This window comes from Oxyura jamaicensis, chromosome 14 (genome assembly GCF_011077185.1).
Source record: "Oxyura jamaicensis isolate SHBP4307 breed ruddy duck chromosome 14, BPBGC_Ojam_1.0, whole genome shotgun sequence".
Taxonomy (NCBI): Eukaryota; Metazoa; Chordata; class Aves; order Anseriformes; family Anatidae; genus Oxyura; species Oxyura jamaicensis.
Genome location: NC_048906.1, coordinates 7297589 through 7321711, shown reverse-complemented (window position 1 = coordinate 7321711; position 24123 = coordinate 7297589). Strand labels below are relative to the sequence as shown.

At 36.0% G+C, this 24123-nt stretch overlaps 1 protein-coding gene across 2 annotated transcripts in view; it reads right to left on the bottom strand.

The window, feature by feature from the left end:
- Positions 1 to 1213: 1213 nt before the first annotated feature.
- The window catches only part of BAIAP2L1 (BAR/IMD domain containing adaptor protein 2 like 1), a 39820-nt gene continuing 16910 nt past the window's right edge, over positions 1214 to 24123 (bottom strand). Inside the window, exons 4-14 of one of the 2 annotated variants that reach the window (XM_035339929.1) lie at positions 13073 to 13134; positions 12906 to 12977; positions 12434 to 12571; positions 10671 to 10823; positions 10022 to 10189; positions 9157 to 9304; positions 7801 to 8008; positions 7414 to 7491; positions 6898 to 7075; positions 2527 to 2567; positions 1214 to 1993 (exon numbers count right to left, since the gene is read on the bottom strand). In XM_035339929.1, coding sequence (XP_035195820.1) covers positions 1918 to 1993; positions 2527 to 2567; positions 6898 to 7075; positions 7414 to 7491; positions 7801 to 8008; positions 9157 to 9304; positions 10022 to 10189; positions 10671 to 10823; positions 12434 to 12571; positions 12906 to 12977; positions 13073 to 13134 — 1322 coding nt within the window. In that variant the 3' untranslated portion in view covers positions 1214 to 1917. The remainder of the gene's footprint in view (positions 1994 to 2526; positions 2568 to 6897; positions 7076 to 7413; positions 7492 to 7800; positions 8009 to 9156; positions 9305 to 10021; positions 10190 to 10670; positions 10824 to 12433; positions 12572 to 12905; positions 12978 to 13072; positions 13135 to 24123) is intronic. The other variant, XM_035339930.1, reaches the window with a different exon arrangement.

Sequence of the window (24123 nt, the reverse complement as noted above, 5' to 3'; positions counted from 1 at the left end):
TATTTGTTAGAGTAATTATGATGAAAATAGACATGAATTAGGGCTGTACTTTGCTGAAACAGAGATTCCTTCAACCTGAGTGTTTCTGAGGAAAGTAGTGCAAGTGCTGTCTGCTATAATTGTGTAATGGACGTGGCTGAATAGATACCCTCTCTTTCTTCCGAAGGCTCAGTACAAGCCCCATTTTAACAAGTGAAGGCTTTGCATATGGGGACAAGTGTGTTACTTCCGAGGGGTTGCTGTAGCAGAATTGCTCCTGCTGTAGCAGAAGCTTCCTAATTCCTAACATCATGGAACTGGTGTTCAACAACACCTGTAACTACTGACTGAAGCAGGGAGCTCCTACCAAAAAAGACAGGCTGTGGCACTGCTATGGGCCATGACCAAAGATTTATGCATGTCAAAATACTTAATTCTGATGCTGAACTGTTGAGGGCTTGTAGTCTAGTTTGACGTGCCTCTCTCTAATAGCTTAGAAAGTGGGTGCAGGTGTAAGTTGTACCCTTGAAATATCAGTGTTTCAAAAGGGTGTAATTGCTATGTAACTGTCCATGAGTATCTAATGAAGTGTCTTCAGCCTTGAACACTGAAAGGCAGGGTGAGCGGAGGGGGAGGTGGAAGGAGTGGACTCTACCTCTGCAGCCATCACATGCTGGTACTATTTTTTGGTATTAAATAACTGAAAGGCATTTTTGATATTAAATAACTGAAAGGCATTTCACATGACTTGAATTCACTGTGGTAGCACAAGCAGACACAACAAAACAAATATCCACAGGATGCTGTAGGAGGCATGTACATATATATATTTATATATAAAATAGAAGGTTTTAGGATATGGATTAATTGCTGAGGGTAGTCAAGAGAGACACTTCACATAACAAGTTGGAAATATCACCTGAACTGTACAGGTTCTGACAAAGCACCTAACACTAATGCAGAATGAAGAGACGGGTTGTAAGATCGTAGGCTAATTTCTAAGCTGATTATTACAGTAGGAAGAATCTTTTCTTCAGACAAGGTAGCTCCATTTGATTCGGGAACTCAAAGCCTGTAGCAACGTTAATTTCAGTCCCCAAGCAGAGTTGTGTGTTTTAAAAGCTATATGTCACTTCATTGAGATACTACACACTCTGCCAGCATTTATGCTAGTGCTAGGCATTGTTTGTCTCTTGTGGAAGGCTGCAGGAATGGAGTAACTTCAAAAGCAGTGTTTTTATATTAATACATGAAGAAAAATCATGGCACTGTTTTATTATTAACAACTTTTATAAGGCTAAAGTTTGACAATGTGTTAAGAAAAAAAATCATTGAAGAATGTGTTGACAATGCATTAGGCTTAGTCCTAACATTTAAAAATTTGTATCTGAACATTAAGCAAAGCATTACAAATGTGTCTATGCTTAGAGGATAAATATTTATTTATGACCTAGGGTGTCTTTTTTAAACAAAATAATATTTTATACAGGCAATTCTCTACTCTGGAATAATAAGGCAATTGTTACATTGCTGAATTCGGAGAAAAAAAGTCAGCCTTTTCTAATTTAGTAAGTGGCAGATGCAGACTTGCATTCTAGAACTTACCATTGCAATTTCCAAATAGCAAATGCCAAAGATTCAGATTTGAGCTATTAGTTAACTTAGATTTTCTACAGTATCCAAACTACCTCCAGTATTTTCACAATTGTCCTACTACAAAAAAGGCATACTGTAAAATCAAGCTAAAGTGCTCAAACATTAGCCCAAAGCAATAACCTCATTAGAAAGTATAGGTTTTTAAAAATCAGAAATCCATTCCAGTATGATTCTATTGTACAGTAATTACACTTAAATAATCTTTTTTAGAACAACTTTAGATAGCAATTGACAGTACTGAAAATGGTGTTTATAAGGAGGAAGTGTATATATATTGTACATTCATCGAATAATTGGTGCTGATCTGTCGTTTGTTACTGTTGGTCTGAGCTTCACAGTTGCAAATGGATTTTCCCCACTGAAAAGAAATGTACAATGTTACTACAAGGCTCACTGTGATACAAAACCAAATTTAAGCCATGCCATTTCTTCATCTACCTTATCTGAAGATTAAATTATAGTTTAAAGGACTGTATGCAACTCTTAGTTTAACTTCTATATTTAAAACAAACTTCCCTATGAAATCTCACTTTACAGCAACCCAACACTTGGTAAGTTAGTGTCCAGTTAGATCTGGACATTCTCTAGATAGCTTCCAGTCTTCAAAGACTTTTAATTTTAACCCTTAAAGACTGTTTCACTCATGCTTCCTGCCAAACTGCTGGAGAAAAACACTCTTCTGAGAAGGGCATTGCATTGTATTTCAATTAACAGCACTCTTGAGAAAAGTACAACCGATTTTAACCATGGTGGTTTTAACAATGCCTAGGAAAGGTCATAGAGTAAAATTCAGGAAAAAACATCTCAATTTCCCCTCAAAATCAAAATAAACTTTAAGTCAATATAAAAATCAACACAGCTGTATTAGCATAAAAGCTTTAAAAAATATACCTTAGAAAGGGTGGTTTTACAATGCCATTCATATCAGGTTTCTGCAAAAGAAAAGGATATTTACACAGACTTAAAACAAAAACCACAAAAACCATGCTACAGGTGATCCCCATTCTGCTAAGGAGAAGAGGCCCTATCATGTAAGCAGGCTAAAACATTTAGTGTAGAGAACTGTGCCCCCAGTAACAGCCTTAGCTTTTTGTTGTTGTTTTCCCAGCTTTAACACCAAGGATCGCCTGAGATCTGTCTGTATTTTAGAGGTTCAAGGAGCAAATCAGTGAAAGTCAAAAACCAAAAAAAAAGGGACAGAACTTTTAGCAGCACACAAGTTTTACCATGTTATTTCTATAGCATAATTAATAAACAGCTAGTTGTCACCGCACAATGCCAAAGCTAGGCTTGGAGCAGATCTTACGGAGAGCACAGCTTATCTTCATGCAGCTGTAAAGCCATTAAGTTAAAAAAAGGCAGTAGCCAGCTTAATGTCCTATTAAAAGCCTGAAGCGAGAGCAGATTCTGACCAGTAGGCAGGGTTGGTTTTTTGGTTGTTGTTTGTTTGTTTTAAATAAAATATGAACTACCACTTTCAGCTGCTGTTGATTTACAAAGGACAAGTTCTGGTATCACCTGTGACTTTTGTGAGTAATAATGGTGAATAATAATAACAGCAAGAAAAGAGCTGATAGCATCCATGTATTTAACTTGCAGTGTTTGTGGGCGAGTGATACAAAAGGAGGAATAGTTTTGCACAGGTATTGCTGATGTTTCTTTATAATCAAACTGGCCTGGTTAAATGTACAAAGCACTTGTGTTTACAGCTACTGTTTGCACTGTACTTCTGTGATGGAGTTTATTTTTGTGAATTTAAGCTAACCCAGAAGAGGGCAGTGTTGCACTGCCACAAAGTTATTACAGGACACAATGCTTCAGGTGCCATAAAATGAAAAGTGCTACGAAGCAGGGTTGGCAAGCCTATTGCACAACAGAGCAGTATTGGAAACATTTAACTCCTACTTCCCCCTGCACTAACTTTTAGAACTAATCATACTTAAGTATTTAAAATGGCAAACCAAGTGCCTTGCTTCAGATAAGTGTCAGCTAAAGGTCAAAGTGAAAGTGAACATTTGAATAACATTCATGCGTGTAGAAGCAGGAGTATGCAGTTGCCTTTTGTGTAACTGCTTGATTTGTACAACTCTTTCTGTCTTTACAACCATTTCGCTTTCAGTACGTAAGATTTCACTGCTAAACGAATGTCTGTAAACCACCCTTTATCTTTGTAAATTTTTGTCTTCTCAGATGAGGTAACCATCCATTGTACCGGTAGTTCCTGGCTACCATATTGATGACACTGTGACACAGGTGAAGAAATCAGTATTTATTAAGGACCTAATTTGACCATGTTCTTAAACCTGTGCTTAACTTGTGCATGGACATGTGCAATTTCATTGGATCACATCAGCCATAAGTAAAATTAGGTGTAATTAGGCCTTAAAATTAATTACAATGAATAATTAATGCCTTAATTACAGGCTACTGTTTACTAAACACCAGCCCTTATCCAAGCTCTCAGTGACCAAGTCCTTTATTGTTGATATTGGTCTGCATAGAACTGTCCTATGTAATGCAGCATGAACAATTTAACTTGTAAGAACCATTCCTCATCTTTCCTCCTTGAAATCCTGAGCTATTATTCTTTGTATTCTGAAACAAAAATAAGATGCCTCGAGTCATTTTGTGCTTCTGCATAAAAGACACTGTAAGCATACTGTTTTACATGTATGGAAATGCTGTACACACCAGCCTGCTGTAATGTTGAGCTTATTTCCAAAGCCTTAAGATGGAGTGGGAGTTGTTGACTTGCCCAGAAGCAGGAATAACAAGGAAGCTCTACAGCTTTCCAAAAGAATGAAAGTACATAGTAATTTTGGAGCAAAATCCTTTGGTGCAAGTACAGGAACTCTCCTCTACAGTTCTCTTCCTTTTGTATAACAGGTAAGTATCATGGGGTCACAGCAAAATGTATCTGCTACAAGTTATGGGGTACCTAAACAACAGTAATGAAGAATTCTAGAGCATACAATAATCACTTTTTCCCTGTGGAAATGCAGAATCTCAAAAAAGATGCCTTTGTCTTCGACTTATACCTTCTTATACCAGAAGGTATAAGCCTGATCTGGCCTCCAAAGAGAATACACTATTCTAATTAGAATTCTGACCTCATCTATCAACTAAATAGTTGGACATTTCTCTCTCTTTTTTTTTTTTTTAAAAAAAGTTCAATACTAAAGTTAGTCCACAAGCCTTAATTTTATTGATAAAACCCCTAAACTAATGCCATAGAAAAACCTTCCTTAAGGTTGACAGCTCTTGAGAGCTGACTAAGGCCAGACAGCTGCACAGAACAGTGATACCACGGCAATTTAATGGATTCAATAATTTTAAAAGGTCTATAGTAAATCACCTTTTACTTGTCACAGGGCAAAGAACTCACTGTACTGCTTGCTTGGCAACTTTCACAGGCTGATACATCTTTTAACTATTGAGAACATAATTACATTTGAAGGACATGTTGATCCCCTAGGTCTCAACAGATAGTCATAGAATAAATGAACCAATGTATAAATCTGACATCACAATCGTTAAGGCTCATTGCTTCTTTATCCAAAAATGAAAACCACAAATATATCTAACTATGGATGTCTTTCTTCATGATAATTTTAGAAGTTCCTGGATACTCCATTTGAAAGTGACTTAGCACTAAAATTTAGATCTTACTTCTTGCTATTCCTTTCATGCATGTGGAAAGCTTTATTCCCTGGAGAAAAATATTGTCTTAGAAATGTGACATCACTGCACAAATTATATACTTCCTATCTATCTTATTTCCTCCTATATAGGAGGAAATTCTTCACTCAGAGGGTGGTGAGTCTCTGGCACAGGCTGCCCAGAAAGGCTGTGGCTGCTCCATCCCTGGAGGTGCTCAAAAGCCAGGCTAGACAAGGCCCTGAACAACCTGATCTAGTGGGTAGCATCCCACTTGGTGGGATGAATAGTGGATAAAAAGGTTCAGTACTGATAAATAAAATCACTTGAGTGTGGATTCAAATATATAAAAAATTAAATATTTCTATACATCTGCTGCTTGCATCATTCTAACACTAATTTTGTCTATTGTGATGTATTGGAGGTTATTTATATATTTTAGTTATTATTAATGTTTCTATTTTTACTTATTTTAAACATAGTTCATTCTCTTTGCTTGTCAGTATAACAAACATTTGTCAACCCCCACCCAAAATAGCTAGTATGTTGAGGTAAAAAATGCTGTAGATATACTTGACATTACTAATACTAGACTTCAGTGAAATGCAAGGAAAGGAGGCTTCTTGGATGAAGACCATTGTTTCCTGATGCCTTTCCATTTTACAGGAGATAAGTACTATTGTATATATAGTCATTCTTTGAACTTACGTGGAATCTTTCACTGTGAATCAAAATGTGATGCAATAAACTTTCACCTTTTGCTTTTTAGATTTCTTAATTTTACCTCCATCACGTACAAATTTACAAAATCCTCTTCAATTTATACTGTATGATTCAACAGATCACTTAGAAAGCAAAAACATCTCGCAGAAGGACAGGCCAAATGCTGCTTAGATGTTATAATAGCATACAAAATATTTTGGTCTAACTGATAAATAATTGTATTTTTTTAAAAAGTTATGGGCAGACAACTATAAGATTCCTGACTTCTCAGAAATTTGCTATTGCTTGATATATTAGTCTTCATTTTGAATCATTGTTAGAATGCTGACATAATAGTAGAAATACCAAATGTATATAGCATTACCTGTTCATAAAAATGCACTTCCCCCCTCTGTAACTTTGCTGAATATAGGCATTAATTAGTATATATATCCCTGAACAAGATTCACAAAAGTAACACTAACTTTCATGTTGGTGTTTAAAATATTCTTTAAAACAGAGCTTATGCTAATCTAAATCCCCTGTCCCACTACAGTTCTAAAGTCACTTAAGATGATGGATTTGTATTACTTTGTATGAGGATTTACTCTCAAGTTTCATAGATTACATTCCGGAGAATTTTTCTCTGCTATGCAGAGAAAGGCTGCTAGTACTCTTAATTATATCCCTAAACAATTTCTTTCCCTTCTTATTACTATGATTTTTTTGGATTGAGTTACCAAAAAAGTAAGAATCCAGAAGACAGGTGCACTGAATGGCTGCTGAAGTCTAGTACAAGTACCTAAACCAGAATATTTCAGGGCCTCATTTAAGAACTCAGTTAAGTAGGTCAAGAAGAGTAAGCAGGGGAGAACACTTGGATTTGTGGTACTGATTACTTACCTGACCCACGTTTTCTGGTCTGTCAGTTGGTGTTTTAACAGTAGTACCTTTGGAAGACTCCATTCTCTTATCTGATGATGAACCTGTTCGCGAAGACCCCAGATAGTCTGGTGGTGGGAGGACAACACCAGCTTTTTCTGCAAGATTCACAGAACTAATACTTCTAATTGGTGCAGGGCTGTAAGACAGAACCCAACAAATAACATTTTCAGTTCCTCTCAGATGTCTTTAGTCCCAGGAAAGAACAGAAGTGGATGAGCTGAAAGTTAATTAAAGCATGTAATCTCACTGAAGTCAGTGGGACTCAAAGTTGGCGTGATGCTAGTTCTTGGGGTCTCTGTATAACTGTTAAAACATGATAACGTAATCAAGGAATCATACTACAGATTGTTAGAAAGTACTTACTATATATGCCACTGAACAACATCAAGTGTAAGCAGAAATGTAACATGATTAATAGACGTTACAGAAGTGTAAAGATTTGGGGATTTTTGCAAGTCCTACTCAAAATGTTACCTTGGCACTGGGGCAAATGCTTTTTCTTCTGCTGGTTCTTCCAGTGGTCTAGTATATGATGATGGAAACCATCCTTTTCTGTAATGGGAAAGGATTTCAATTTTGTATTATATACAATTGGAATGATCTTTCAAAAGACAACACCGGACAAAACAGTAGACTCCAGAAGACTTAACATTTAAAGGCCTGGGTCTGATGATATCAAATTAGTGTACAAGATCTCCCTAAAATAAGTGCAGTGATTCACCTGACAGAAGGACTTCAAGTGCCTAGTCAAAGACAGCCAGCAAAAAGGGTGGAAAACCATTTACTATTATCTGCTAATGAAACCTGATGAGAGACATTTTTCTTTCATGTTCAGATTGGGTGAAGTATTGACTATCTTACGCTTTAGTTGACTCATGTTCCCCATAAAGCCAGCCATCCTTTTCTTCAGCTACAAGAAGTACGATGATATCCCCCTGTGCAAAGCTAAGTAATGTCTTGTTACTTCCAGCAGTATGTGGGAAGATTGTCTTCACTTTTTGCCTCTTCATTATATTCAACCCTGTGGCAACAGAAGTTGAACGTGATAAACTGGCATCTTCTGAATTCTCTGTCAAAAAAAAAGCAAAACAAGAAAAAAAAAGCAAAATTAACCACACTAATAAAATACAATTAGCTGTCTGATGGGAAAAGAAGAGTAGGTAAAGGAAAACTCAAGTGTAGATGAAGTTCTGAGACTTTGTACTGCTTTACTTTCTGCTTAGACTCAGTTATCTACCGTTTCTTATCACCACAAAGTTCTTAATAGTATGTGTATACAAATGTACATATCACAGAAGTGTTGAACCAACAGATATGTAAATTTTAACTTGCTACTGCTTTCTTCTTTTGCCATGAAAATGCTAACCCTACACAGCCACAAAAGACCTTTGAAAATTTTCCCTTTTTAAAAAAAAGAAAAAAAAGAAAAAGCTGTGTATAAAGTCCAAGATTTCATTTGCAAATGAGCCTAGCACTCAACTTCAACTGAATCAGTGAGGAATGCAGACACTTTGCAGACATCAGCTTACCAGAAGATATAAAGGATGTCTAAAAAATGTGTATTATTTGCCTAGCACAACATATTGTAGGGGAATTTTTAAAGGAAGAAATGCTGGAAATGCTATCATTACACTGAAGAGTTCTGCATTTCTTTCGTTGTGATGTAGGCTTAGTTCTTTCCCTATAGCAGGGTAAATCAAGGATTAGTATTTTAGAAACTAGCAAAACAAATCTAAAGAGGATTTTGCATTTCAGGAAAGAAATACAAGACTGCTCGGTTTGTCACATGTGCATTCTTCCCTAACTTACATATCCTTAAAGGAAACCAAAACAAGACTGCAATATTAGTTCATGTTTGTCTGTGTGCACTGAAATAATCACACAGATGTATCTTGTTCAAAATTACAGAATGTATTCTTCCAGTGAGATTGAGAGTCTGAGGAGCAGTTAAACTGGGTGAATAAGGTATGCATGTAAAGTGATTAAAATATAACCTACCTATCTTGACCTGTATTTTACTGCTAACAGTTCTTCCCTTCTTATGATGTATATTTTGCCTGTTAGGTAACTCATAGATAAATATTTCATAAAGACCATTTTCTACTCCTTCCTATGTCCTGGAATTCACATCATGATAGTAGTCAAGAAATCCAAAGATAGTTTTTAATACTGTAACATGCCATTTGCATTTACAGTTTGCAACAAGATGACACTCACCTGCTGAATTTAGTCTTTCGGAAGATGTCTTTGGAACCGTTGCAGGATTGTTAAACATATCAACCAGTGGACTAATGTATGCCCTACCTGTAGGAGCAGGGGGCACCTTTGATGCATTTTCATGATGAGTATAAAAATCGTTTCCAATCTAGAGTCACAAAAACAACATTATCACAATACTGAGGTGACAGTGACACCCGGGTTATTTGCATCATAGAATTCTAGAAAGCAATGCTCAAATTTTCCTAGATTTTACGTATAAAGCCCAGCCAGAAAGTCCTTATGTTCCTATGAAGTTGATGATAGGATAGTTTGTAATAAATTCCTGTCCCTTGATACACATTTGTTAATGGGAATGCTATGAAAGCCACAAATAGTACACTCACACCTAGATAAGTAAATTTCTTTAAATAAATAAATAAATTTGGAGATTAGTGTAATTCCAAAATTCAACAACTAATGGTAAAACAAAAAAAAAGAGGGAAGAAAGAAAGAAAGAAACATTTTGTTTAGCTTATATTGAACTAACAGAGTATGAAATTACTAGTACTTACAGTTAAGAATTCAGGATATCTAACTGTTACAACAAATGAAGTCCTAAGACTGGGGTCTGCAGAAAAAGTCCTGGGCTCCCCACTGAAAACTGAGCCTTGTCTGGATGTACATTTCTGCTAACTATATACATTATGCATTTTTCCAGTGGTAGAGCTTCAGCTTAATGATTGGCTTTTATACCCAACCCCAGTATATTCCAGCTGAGTTATGTTAATAGACTTGAATACAAATGCTTAAGTACAAAAGAAACTAGTGAAGTCAATCTAGTGCCATTTAAAAGAAAACCTTTAACTATCAGGGAAAGACATACCATGGTATTTCTCTCTATCATTGGTGAAGGCTGTGGTGTTCCTGATATTGGAGTGGAACCAGGTGTCCTTATTTCGTCTATCATCATTTTGACTTTTTCAGGCACTTTGGTAGCATCACTACAAATTTCCTGCCACCCAGGCAGCTTGGAGTTGAGGAATTCTGCACACTGCATCCAAGTGTAAAAGGTACTAGTCAAAGATATGCTTTTGCATAAAATTACACAGAGCTACTTGCTATTTTTTGTTACAGCAAAATGGTAACATAACTGAAATGGAAGTCTTTTCAAACATGTTCATAATTAAGTAATATCTCTTTGAAATAAATAGCATGTAATAAAAAGAATGTTCTTTTTCAGGGTCAGATTTCTATAAATTTTTATAAATTTATAGAAATTCTATGGAATTTCTATAAATTTTTTAAAAACTCATAGTAACCCTTTGTTGTTACTACAACACATTTATGAAAATATTGCATTGTAAATATTTTTTTTTGTGAACAGATTGCAACACTCATCTGGTACTACAGTGTTCCTAGTGCTGTCTTAACTATTTGTGGCAGCCTCATCTTGATACTAAAAGAAATGCTTAAGATCTCCTATAGGATTAGATTTCAGGAGTTTCATTTCTATTTACACTTGTGCCACTGACCTGAACATGATAGAAGTGCATGTGCTGGGTAAAACTGCAGTGCTTGTCAACCAGAAAACAGAATCTTCTTTTTTCTTCAAGTAGAGCTTCTCTACAGCCTTCTGCAATAAACCTCTGAATATCAGTCTGTCGAGAGTTCACGGTTTCCAAATACTAAGGGAAAAAAAAGTAGTCTCTTAGTTTTATTCAATTCAATTCAACTCTGTTCAATTACTGAAGTGAACTCCAAAAACCCTAGAAAATTTAAAAAATTTTAAAAAGTTAATGGAAAAGGGCAGTAAGGTGACTGTACTTCAAAGTCATTCTCTTTTCATGCATACACCTAACTCCCCAACCTCATCAGGTAAATGTGTATTTTTATTATAGGCAATTAGTAATCTACACACAAGGAAAGTTGCACCAGGGGAGGTTTAGGTTGCGTGTCAGGCAGAGTTATTCTCAAAAAGGATGTTAGGCTTTGGAACAGGCTGCCCAGGGAGGTGGAGTTGCAACCCCTGGATATATTTTAGAGATGTGTGAATGTGGCCCTTGGGGACGTGGTTAAGTGGTGGACTTGTCACGACAGACAGATTGTTGGACTTCGTGATCTTAAGGGTCTTTTCCAACCTAAATAATTCTCTGATTCTATTTAAAAGGGGAAAGGAAGCAAAACAAGAAAAAGATTTTAGCATCTAAGTAATATCTACAGCAAATGAGAATATGACTTCAAAGCAGTAGCAATTGAGCTGAGCAATTTTAAGGCCACAGGTGTTCATTCTCTAATTAGACTAATTACCTTCATCTGCTCTATAGCAGTTACATTTACTCTCACAAAGCTGTGATGAATCTATACTTCATTTTAGAGAGGGAAAAATGAGATACTAAAGAGACTAAAATATATTTATCTAAGGCTATGAAGATTTCATGGCTAAAATGTGCTTAAATGTTAATTCTTGAATTCTCTGTCCAATACATTAAAAAGAACTGATCTTCTGAATGCAGGTTAAAAGACAAGCAGTAAGAAATAAGAGCTATTCTTTATTTATTTTTTCTGCACCTTGTTATAAACAAAGCTTTATTTGAAGAGAAAATTAGAAAAATATGGAGGAAAAAGTATAAAATATAATATAAAACAAAAAGCTTGTGCAAATAAAAATACCAATAGCAAATATTTTCTGAGATACAAGATAACCAGAATATGACTTATTATTTATAACAAAGGTTCTCTTTACTGCCTTGCCATTTCTTATTTTGCCTCAAGATGGCAATGCTGTTTAAGATCTGTAGGAAAGGTAATAAATAATAAGTGATGTTGCCTACTTTGGAAAATTAATTTATAGCAAATTACTGTTGAAGTTGCATGGCATAGCTACGTAAACTTCTACATAAAGGTGTAGTTACTGAGGTAATTTAAAGTAGTTCACCAAGTAGTGGTCAAGTGAATAAACCTAGAAACTGAAGCAAAAGTCTCTGAACATATACAACAGTACAGTCCAGCATTTATTTTCAACCGGAATGCATATTCTAGGAGCCCCCTTGATATAAAACAGCTTTGAGAAATCAAAAATACACATTCTTTGAAGTTAGTTTAATTGTTGCCAAGCAACTTACAGAGGAGTTATATGTATTAACTAATTATATTGCACATATAAAAATTGTCGTAAGCTTCAGAAGTCAAGTTTTAAAACAGGCTCAGATATGACCAGAAACAGCTTAACATTTTGACCAGTTCTCATTTAAAACAAACAAACAAAAAAAAAACAACTTAAAGACAACATACTGACCTCCATTTCTTTATGCTCATATTTCATTACATTTCGTGCTCCTTGGCTTTTCCTTCTGATTTTTTTCAGCTCAGCCTGAGACTTCTCTAGAGAATCTAATTTGCTTCTGTGTTCGTTTTGGTACCTCTTTAAAGTTGCCTGCAATCAAAATATTTAAAACATCTCATAATGCACTCAGCAGTGCAACATTGGTAAGCAGCTAAAAAGCATTACCATAGATTATCACTAATACACATCAAATTAGGTGACCAATTGCTTTTCTCACCTTTAGTTTAAGAATGCTATTAAGTCATCATGCATTGCTTCGTATTTTAACTCAACATAAGTATGACAATTTTGGCCATGTTTATGTATTTAAAGCTCAAATCTGTCATATTAACTAACTGCTAGGGAACAATTTCTGAAGAAGTCTATGCCTAACAACAAGTAAATAAAATACGAGCTTGTTAGTATTAGAATTGAATGTACTTACAGTCATGTATTTTACATCCAGGTCTGTTTTCTTCTCCAGTTCAGATATAATTTCTTTATGAAATTTTTTGAACTTGAAAAGCAAATGAATGAAGGGTTATTAAAAATCAGCAAAAAGTGGTTTATAATTTCAAAAGGTTAGATAAGTTAAGAAGTTGTTTAACTTACACTTTCCTCTAGACTGTCATTAAGTTTCTTGTGTGTTCTTGAAATTTCTGTGAGAACTTGGCCTGTTGATAAGCATACAACCGTATTTGTTTCTTTCGTAGAGTTCTGAAGTTAGTTAACAAAGAGCAGCAAGAAAATATATTTAACTGATACAGTTATTAACTAGAATATCTAAGAGAGATAGGAAACCTCTTGCTGTTGCTCATCACAGCCGTTGAAATAAATATATATGGCCACAGACAAACCAAGAAGCTCATAAATGATAGAAGAATAATGAATCATTTTACTTTGCAAAGAAGACTTGGAGTGCCAGACAAAATAACTACTTCCTTCTCTCCAGGATAGCACACATTGGTTTAGGAACAGGCTATTTTCTTGCCAAGTCAGGGAATAGCAGGCAAAAACTAGAGATACTTGTTACTACCCAAATAGCTGTTTCTTAGTCTGAAAATTGAACCTTAATGGTTAACTAACTGCTCCCACAGAATCAAAGTAAACTTTCATGTTCATTGCTGGCACACCTGCTAAAGCAGATCTGATACACATGCTGATTAATTTCTTGCACTGTCTTATCAGAGCCTGACTGGATGGCATTAACTAACAGCCAAGGAGAGGCAGATTTCTAAGCTTCCTCTCAACTCATCCTAAAAATGCCTATTACCCTTTGCTGTCTTCTAGCACTGGGTTGCATAGCTTACTTTTAACTGCTAGCAGTTAACAGCCAGAATGTTTCACTTTGCTTTAGGAGGGTATAGAGGAAAAAAAAATCATTCCTTGGGTGTGGTTCTACATGCAAACCTATCTAAACTGGGCCTGCTGTGGTCCTGCCCTGTACACAGGCAGCCACATCATCCTGCTCAGGATGCCGATGGCCACATCATGCAGCTCCCTCCCAGCTGCACTGGCACCGACATGCTGAATGTGTGCCAGTCTTGTCTGGGAGACTGCAGCGTACAGCTCGGAGGAGCAGCTGGACATGCCCCAAAGTGGCCAGTTTGACCTCACCCAGACTAGAACCGTAGGTAGTTACCGGGCCTCAGCCAGGAGCTGGTATAATGCCTTTTTGTCTACAGATGTGTTTTCTGTCATTACATTTCCATGGCAAGAACACGGGTTCTGTTTCAGGGCTGGGTCAATGTCATGCCTCCTCCAGTAATCTATTTGTCGATCAACCTTGCATTATCCCACACTGAAGTCCTTGCCATGCAGGTTCTTACGGTATTAAACCCGAAAGGCTCTTGTTCTAATGTCCAAAGCTCCATAATTCTGGTTTTCTGATTCTGTGCCACTGGCAGAGCCCCAGCACAGGACTGAGTCGGTCAACAAAGACATGTCATCCTACAGTGCCTCAGTTCCCAAAAAAGCTCCCCAAACAGTGCAGATAACTGACAAATTCAGCTAAATGACACAAATGACACAGAACTTTTGATGAGATCCTTCTCATGTTCTTCTCTCTGAACATTTCTCCAGCCACCAAGACCTGTCTCTCCATAGTATATGTTAGGTGCTTTGGTAACCTTCCCATATCATGCAGATACATTCCCATAGTGATGGGATATATATCATTACTTTTCTCTTTTCAAACAACATATATGTATTTATATATACACATATCTATGTGTATGTAAACTATATGATATATATATAACACCCTGTTTTTCTGAGTCCTTCTGTACAGCCTACAGTGCTATGCTTTTTTTTTCCTCTATATTTAAGGTTGCTGGTAATTACCAAAATACAAAGGTAAATGCTATGAGAAGTGAGAGTTGCTACAGTAATTAATTATTTCATATGCAATAGAGAAGTAAATACCATGTATCTACCATGTTATTTACCATAAACACTGAAGTAACCAACACGAGTAAGCCACCTGGTTATTTTAAGGCTGCAGAAGTGAATGTAATTTAGTCTGCAGTGCTTGTTTCATCAAACTCAAATGAGAAGTTACATTTTAGACCGTAATGGCATTGTAAAATTGGAGGAGTTTTGCAAAAAAATTGTCAGCAACTTAAGAAACATAGTGTTAGAAGACATCAGGAAAAAAAATCCAATACAAGTAAGATTACAAAGTTTGGTTTTCTGTATGCAGAACAGAAAGCTATTTAGAAAGTCACAGAAATTCAGGGTGAACATTGAAATGGCCATCAAAAATTACTCCTGTAGGTTTTTATTCTTTAAGATGAACTTATTCTCACTCTTCGTAAAAAGTCTGTTCTGAGATCTGCTGCCAAAGCGGTGCACTTAGCTAATACTTGGCAACGCTCGCGCAGCCAGGCAGAGCGTTCCAAGTCCTGACAGACATCCAACAACGCCGGGTATTGACTCAGCTCTCGCGTCGCTCTTTCACACTCCCTTCCTCTGCCCGGCCCTGCCACCACAGTGTAAACGCTCAATAAAACAACCCATTCACCTGGTGCGTCAAGAATGGAAAACCTGACGCTCGGAGGTTGTTATTTTTGTCTCACACAGCACTTGAACCAACTGCAGCCTTCAAGTCTTTAGGCTTTGAATACTTGGTTAGAAACATTTTTATTTGGTTAATCCTTATTGGGAAGAATACTGCCAAAACATGTCCTGAGATTAAGAGAACTTTAAAAACTACGCTTCCGTTTTAACAGTTTGTGCTGGATTATTTCACTTTTTTTTTTCTTTGTACACCCTAGAACACTTGAATTTTATTTTTAAATATCAGTGACTGTCTCTCTCATAGCATTTTCTTTTACTGTTAACCAAAGGCTCCCTGTACGTAGTGCATCAGACAGAACAGATTTCATACTGCAATCTCTTTACTGCTGCCGGTAATCCAGAGGCACTCTCTGTATGTGCTGGCTCACCCATTTCATTTCCTCTTTCACGTTTTGAATCAACATTTTGAAAGGAGCCCATAGTAAGCACACTCTGACCTATTAAGATCTAAATTATAGTTTACATTAGAGGTCAGATTCTGCACTTTGAATAGAGAACACTTTTATAGTGAGCATATACCATGGTCTTTTATCGCTGGTTTTAGATAATGGGTTAGCCAAGTTTAGATGGCCCTCCCACGTAAGATTTATACAAGGAGAAAAGTTTTTGCAGGAGACTAATTCAGGAGAGGCAAAATGACCCCTAGCCTACTTGTAACAGTATCCAAGTGGGTTGGAAACTGAACAAGTTCAAGAGAATATTTTGATTTTAATTACCATAGTGATTTATAGAGTAGCTCTAATAAAGATAATGGGTTACTCTAGATTAATAATGGCATAAACTAACACCAGACTCTGGCATTCAGTGATTATTCAGTTCGTAAAAAGGTACAGAAAACTATCTGAAGTGAAGGCAAACACTCATTTCTCACATCAATTAAAAACATTTTGCAATATATTAAAGCTGCTCATGATCAGGTTTTATATATGAGACCTTATAACATACAGTAACCAAATATTAGCCTTATCATCATTCACTGTCAAACCCCATAGCTAGCAAGCATAATGATGTGACTAGACTGCATGATAACAGACCACTTAAGTCCAATTTATGACAGACATACTGTAAACTTGAACCAGCTTTAGGCATCATATTATGCAATGAATTAACAAACCAAAACCACCAGTCCTGATGATAAGCATAACTATTAAAATACATCCCTTTCAAAGATACCTTTTTGCCTTCCATTCCTCCACGCCCCAAATGTAAAATCTTTGTGACTAAAATGATAAAGGTACTTTAAATATTTCCACATTTATTTTGGAAAACAAAAATGTAGTCATAAATGTTTATAGATACTTTATCGTACTATTAGCTTAGTAGTGCAATACAAGGAAGAAAAGAAACAATTCAGGTGTTTTGAGAGAGCATCTCACCTTAAAAATAGAATAAAAATAAATCAAACATTTCTCATGTAGAGTTCTTGAAACTAGGCTGTATAACACAGATATACTCTGAAATATGACCATGAACAATAATGCCAAATTTATTTTAGTTTCAAATAGGTGCAGTGCACAGGTAGAAACATCTTGTAAACTGAAACGTAAGAAATTCATGAAAGATTTTTAGACTTCATCAAGGCTGTTGTATCTGTATTTTCTATCAGGAAAATAAGACAGACTAGAATTCCATTAACGCTCTGTTGGTTTTGTTACCAAAATAAATATATAGAAGTCACTAACCCAAAATACATAACACTCCTCCACACGCAGCTTCACATGAGCAAGGAGGAATCCTTAAAAAAACCTGTCTTCACAGTAGATGAAAAATAAGGAAAACAATTTTTAACAAATTCTCACTTGAAAAAAAATAGCTAATAAGCACATTCATTTTAAGGCCAGAATATAGAACTTCTGCAGCAGTTCTCTCTCTGTACGTGCTGGGTGACTTTACTGATTATCTTTTTAGCTTACGTTAACTGCTCCAATGAACAGAAGACTAGAAGAATTAGTGCAAGGTAGTCTAATAGAGTAGTCAATAGAGTCAGAGAAGCAAATATTAGTAGCTACCAACAAAATCACTTAAACCTTTAAAGTACTAAATGATTATATTAGAATTAAAAATATATTAATTGTATCACCCACTTGAAATAGAATTAAATTTTGTTTTTTCTTAGAGGAGATCACTGGAAAAAAAATTCAAGTCTTTCTAGTAAGACTTTCTTAGATGTCTGGGAACAGACAAAGTGCTCAGTTATAATCGCTCATTTATCTCCTGTTGTCCTATTTTGTATTCAGAGCAGGTCTAGTAACTTCATGTATTCAAGATGAAACCACATAATTATTTGTATTAAACAAGAGTGAAAGGCTGAGTCAAAGCTGCAGATGGAGACAATATAGTTCAAGTGTATTAGTAGATGCCATTTCTGTTGAGATGGTCTTTCTTCCAAGTTACCCTTTGCCCAGAAGAAAGGCATTTATGACAAAGAAAAGTTGGAAACAAAGTCCTTTGAAGCCATTAGCCCCTGAAAGGCAGTAAAATAGGAAGTTTCAAAGGAATAGAGTATAACAGATAAATATGATAGAACTAAACGTCTGTTAAGCCTCAAATGCATTAAATTTATTATTCTCTCATAGGAAGGATTTATTGCAGAATGATTTAATTGTGTAGCAGTTGCCTTAAAGAAGGCAAAAAGTCTTAATAGAATGTAATATGCATGAAAAAAGTAATAAGGAAAGAAAGCAATACGAAGGTTTCCAAACCTCTAACTACTCTGCTTCTAATACAATTTGTCCAGAATGCTTTACAAAAAAACACAGTATGTAGGATTAATACTAATATGCACATAAATCAATAGGACTAGGTCAAGTCTGCCTTTCCTTACTGCATGAGCGAACATGAAATAGGAAGCAAGGAGTAAATCTCTCTGTAGTTCATTTTATAAAACAGCATTGACACATGACCATTCAATGCCATTTTATGAAGGTGACTGCAGAAGGTGAAGGGGAAGAATAAGAAGAATAAAATCTGCAGTAGAGAATCAGGGAAGAGATTTCAGAGTATAATGAAGTATTTGACGTTCCTTATACGTGCTAGATCCAACTATTCCAAAACAAACAGTTATGTTTTGCTAGAACAGCACATAAATAATATGAATAAAATCTATATGTGAGAGGAATACAGTTAAAACAAATTTTGGAAACCGAGTGACAGACTTGTTGGTTAAAGCATACATTAAAAAAAATAAATTATTAAAAATTATTTTGTTTTCCAGAAAGCCATAGCAGATATAAAGTAACTGGAAAGCCAAAACCTAATTCTGAAACCGTACCATCTCGGAAAGTCTAGCCCTTCAGCAACCCAACTCAGGGGAGGTAATGGAGTCCGTGTCAGTCTGCTGTATGCTGAACTTCATGCTTATCCCACAGAACTGCCTTTTTGACCAAACAGATCCCTGACAGTTTTATCATAGGCATTTCACATTACAATCTTTTGAATGTGTTATCAATTTGTCAATCCCATTGTCCATTCAGTCAGACTGCTGTGAATAGGCATATGCTCTGTTCTGAGTGCAGAATAGAAATATGACTTCCTATACAGGTAAGTGTTCTCCCCTCCCGATAAAGCCAGAAAACGTAAGAAAATATTTTCCAAAGTCTTTTTTTGTTTTGTTGTTTTCTTAATTCAATGACTAATACTATATCCAAAGTTAATAATAAATTAATGCCATCTTAGTTAATAGCATGCTGGGCACACATCTCATTTCATCCATGGCAAATCCATGCAGCAAAAATGCAGCCCTCTTAACAGCAAGTGTTGTCAAAGTTGTTTACACCAGGCTCCCACTCAAAATAAACTGCAGCAAATATTCATTTAGAATGCAATCTCATGCTTTTAGCACCCCTTTAACTATTTAAGCATTTTATATGAAATTGCTTTTAAAGCATCGTTTTTCCTCTGAGGTTAGCTCAAGCTACACAACCCACAATATTTTAGGTAATTATCTGAAACAGATTTAATGCTTTGAGTTGAGAAGTTTCAATTTCTCCGTAGCTCTGTTTGATCACCTGTTTTTCTTCCCAAAAGCTACTTTACTTCCAATTGCTTAAAACCCTTTTAGATAAAGTCTGATTGATACAGAAGAGAGAAAACCTTCCAAAGTTCCGAAGAGCCTGGAAGATGCCTAAGTATCATGGTTCTGTTTCCAGACCAAAACAATAAGCAACAACTAGGATTATACAAAACACTTGCTAATTTAGTGATTTGGGCTCCAGGGTTATTAGGTGGTGATAAACTCATGCCGCTCTTTCTCCTTTTCATAGGACTTCACTGCCTCTGTTCCTCACAAGGCTACTGATGAGGGAAGCTTGTAGATTTTAATGTATGTTGGATGAAAGTGAAAATTGTAGTTGCTTGAAGTTAAAATCAAGCAGAACAAAAAAGGAGGGGGAAAGAAAAGATACAACCTCTCTTTTTATCCAGTCAACTTCTTTCCAGCTACATCATAGGCAACGTTATTCAACAGGAGTCCAGAGCTGCTTTGATCAGCAGAGACTGCTTTCTAGCTACAACACACTTTCTTCTGTTGGAAGAAAAGTACCTTTTACCGTTGTACCTTTACAACCAATGCTGCACACTAGGTTCGGTTCTATGCTTCCTGGAGTATTAGCTTTATTTTGATCTGTACGTTTTTGTACATATATATATGTATATATAGCATATACATACAAATATACATGCATTTGACAGCCTGTTCCCTCTGTGCCAAAACCGAATAGCATCAGGAGGGAAAAAAAAAAAAAAAAAAAGAGGGGAAAAAAAAAGGTTGCTCGTAGCAGGCTGCCAGTGCCAGTTTCTGTTGCTCATCCTCTCCTAGCACGCCTCCGGAGCACGCTGCTAGTGGCATACGCTGCACTGCTGGCAACAGCTCAACGGTGCCCACCCCCTTCTCTGAGACTTCTGTCTTCTCGGTGGTAATGAACCACCACAGGTGTACTACCTGGTAGAGGTGGCTGGGAAAATGCAGTCAGGAGCATTTATAATAGGTTGGCTGGGATTTTACCCCAAAGGAATTAGTGGTTCTAAAAGGAGAAAAAAAAAAACAAAAAGCCTAACCACCAACACTCAGCAGCTTATCTATGTTATTTAGAATAAGCTTTGTTAGAGCACACACTTGGCAGTGCTCTCTTTGACACTTCCCGTGTTAGACGACACACTGTTCTCCATGTGAGGAGTATAATCAAAGGCTCCTGCTATTCAAAAATCCTTTCCCCATTTCATAGACAGTCAAGGGATAGAGCATAATTTGCTTTTACTTAGTAGCCTAGCACCTATTATTTATACCATTTTCTTTCGTAGATCAGGATCTAAAATATGCATTAATCTTTTCCTTGTCCTAAAACATTGTTGGTGATCTTGTGAAACAAAAAAGGATGAGGCTCCATAATGAAGTACTTTACTAACATGAATAAGAAATAAAAATAATTTTAAATTATTATTTTTCTTCAACTGTGGAATATTTAAGTATTAAAAGATACAGAACTTTTCAGCTCTGTATACCTCAAAGTCTACAACTTTTTTATAAAGTGATATTAAGATAAACCCAGGTATTAACTTATTTTAAAATATATTTAGTCTAAAATTAATGCCAAATACTTTCACTTTAGTACAAATGACTTTAAAAAGTACTACAGAATTCATATGATGCACTACCTGCTATATTGTAGGCAATATGCTGTTCATAAGTTAGCCATTCCTACTTAAGAATTTACTGGAGCAAATACATAAGAGATTATCAAGACTATTACAATTTCCAGTTCCTTCGAGTTTGTTCTTGGTGTGATGCCCCTATTTTAGGATTTCAAACAAAACAAGAACAACCAAAAAATTAGCTTATATTATTTTAAAGAGAAATGTGAGTTTACTCCAGTTTTAGCAAATTCCAGTCTGCTAGTCTAATTGCCTTTTTTTCTCCCAAACTGTTTTGATCTGGCAAAAAAACATCAGATTAATTTTTTTTAAAACCTACTATATCATTGATCAGATGTTAATTAACATGAAATATTTATCTTGTTTCAGATGATTAGTAAGCATGGTAACTAAATTTCATGTTAAAAATAGGAAAGGAAAAGCATGTGCCACATAAATAATGCATGAAAAATGGCAAACTTGTTTTTCCACCTGTTACTCCATTACTAATATGTTTAAAAACTGCTGGAGGCATTTCTTTTTATTTTTTTTACCCATATGTAAAAAACAAAACAAAACAAAACAAAAAACAAAACAATATATTAAGGTATGTGCTACACTGACTGATCTTTCATAGGACCTTGAAAACCTTATATACAAGGTTTTTATACTTGAGCTCTGCAATGGTGTTAAACAAGTAGCTTCTAATCCTCATGCACGTCAGGTGCAAAGAAAATAAGTTAGAGTGCAGCCACAGGCCTGAACTTGCCTGTAAGTTGTCCTGCTGTTTTTAGGCAGATTAGTTAGGGAAGATCATACAACAGAGCTAATCTCTGTTTTTCAGCAGGACTGGAACAAGAAAATTATACTAACCAGCAAAAAGGGAGGCTCTTTATGGGTTTCCAGTACTAACAAAAAGGATAAATACTTAAATTGACATTGTAAATGCTACATGAAATTCAATAAAGTGCAAGGAGTCACTGTGTTTTTTAATCACAACAATTTGAAACTGCCAGTTTCAAAAAAATAAAAATAAGAAAATCCAAACCCAAATGCAGTTTACAGTTTTGATAAAAGTGTCTTTCTTGGAATTTCAAGGCAGATGTTTTTTTGTTTGTTTGTTTATTTGTTTGTTTTTTCCCTTAGGAATGTTAATGACATCTTCCTCTCCTTGTGGATTTTTTTGTTGTTGTTCAGAAATAATTAGTAAGAGCTGACTGTACAGAGAAAATACAGGTAGACCTTTGGTTAAAGGATATACAAGCTAGTTACATGCATGATGCAATTTTCCTTGTAACGATGATATTTGCTTTCCATTTTCCATCCATTTCTCTCACTGGAGTAGACAATAAGAAGCCTCTACACAGGCTCTCAGGCTTTTTATTTTTATTTTTCCTGCCAACAGACATACCTGGGGGTGGAGACAGTGAAGAAAAACTGATTGCTTAGCATCAGCTGAGAGAACGGCCTCCTGCCTGCACCAGCCCCAGTATCTTGCGATTGTATCGTGTTTGGGTAAGTTAGGAGCGCTGCCAGGCAACACGCACCTACTGTGCACAGAACACACATTCTCTCACTTTGAAACTACTCTTTTCTACATAAAAACAAGCCACAATCAAGTAAATGTTGCATGTACACCCAGGTGCAATTCATTGCAAGATGAAAGATGTCTATGCTACCAGTGAGGCTCATGTGAAATCTAACTGTTCCAGTACAGTCAGGTATCTTTAAAAATGCCCTTCGAGGTATTTTCCCTATTTTCTTAGGCCTCTGAAGCACTGCATGATGATATCAAGTAAGTGCACACCCACTTTTATTTGAATGTAAGTCAAATACCAGAATCAGCTTCAGTTTACAGGTTGCTGTAGGAAAAAAATACAGAAACACTGAAATTATCTGAGAAATATGAACAATTACCTTGAGATCATCTAGAATTTAATCTGAAAAATATCATTTAAGTCATATCAGTGTCCGTTGTCTTTTCTTCTCTGCTGCTCCTATTATTCTGCAACTAGCACCCTGCAATTGTTCAAATAAATTTTTGTTTCCATATTCTGTTACTCCCCTCAGCTATTTCCAGAAGCAGAAAATTTGCACCTTAGCTGGAAGTTGTTGCAACTTACAAATAGAATGATGTGATAGAACAAACTTCTGTTTTTCTAATCTTACAAGAACAAGCCACAATACCTGTTTTTAAGCATTTACATTCTCTATGTGTACTAACATACACACCTCTTGTTCACTCCTTCTCTTGGCAGGACCATATTTTAGCAGAGAAGGATTGTAGAAAGAGACTCCTCCTCACTGATTATTTATTGCTTTGTGATTTTTTTTGTTAATAATGGTTCTGGACAGCAACAGGATAACAGGTTTCTCTTGCCTTTCTTTTTTTGATTTATTAATAGTACCGTACCATTTATCTACTGTTCATGAACACCTTGACTTGCAGGAGTTTTTACCAGGCCATTGGCAGGGCATGTTTATGAGTATCTGAATAGCTGATTCGATTTATAAATCAGTGAACACCTACAGCTTCCAATAGCTCTGCAATAAGTGGGCAGGCAGCTTACTAGGTGATACGGAGTTGTTCGTGTTTAAGAATTTAAGACTGAAGGTTTTCTGTTTCTTTGTTAGGCTTTCCTCCACCAGACTCATCAAAAGTTTACATGCAGAATACTGAGCATCAAAAGCCACAGTACCAATCCTAGAGGAAAAAAATTGTCAATCAGAACGTTTGGCTTGCTTTAACTTTATAAATGACCTGGAAAAGTAGAACTACGACTACAGGGAAGTTTCCATTAACTCAGCTACTGTTTCCATCAGTAGAAATATATCTAGAAAGGCTGGCTCATCTCCTCCTAGCTTACTTACAGCAAATTGGAGGTCTATATAGCATTGAGACTGAATGGTATCACAAAATTAGAAGATACAAAACCTCACTCCTGAGAAACAGAAAA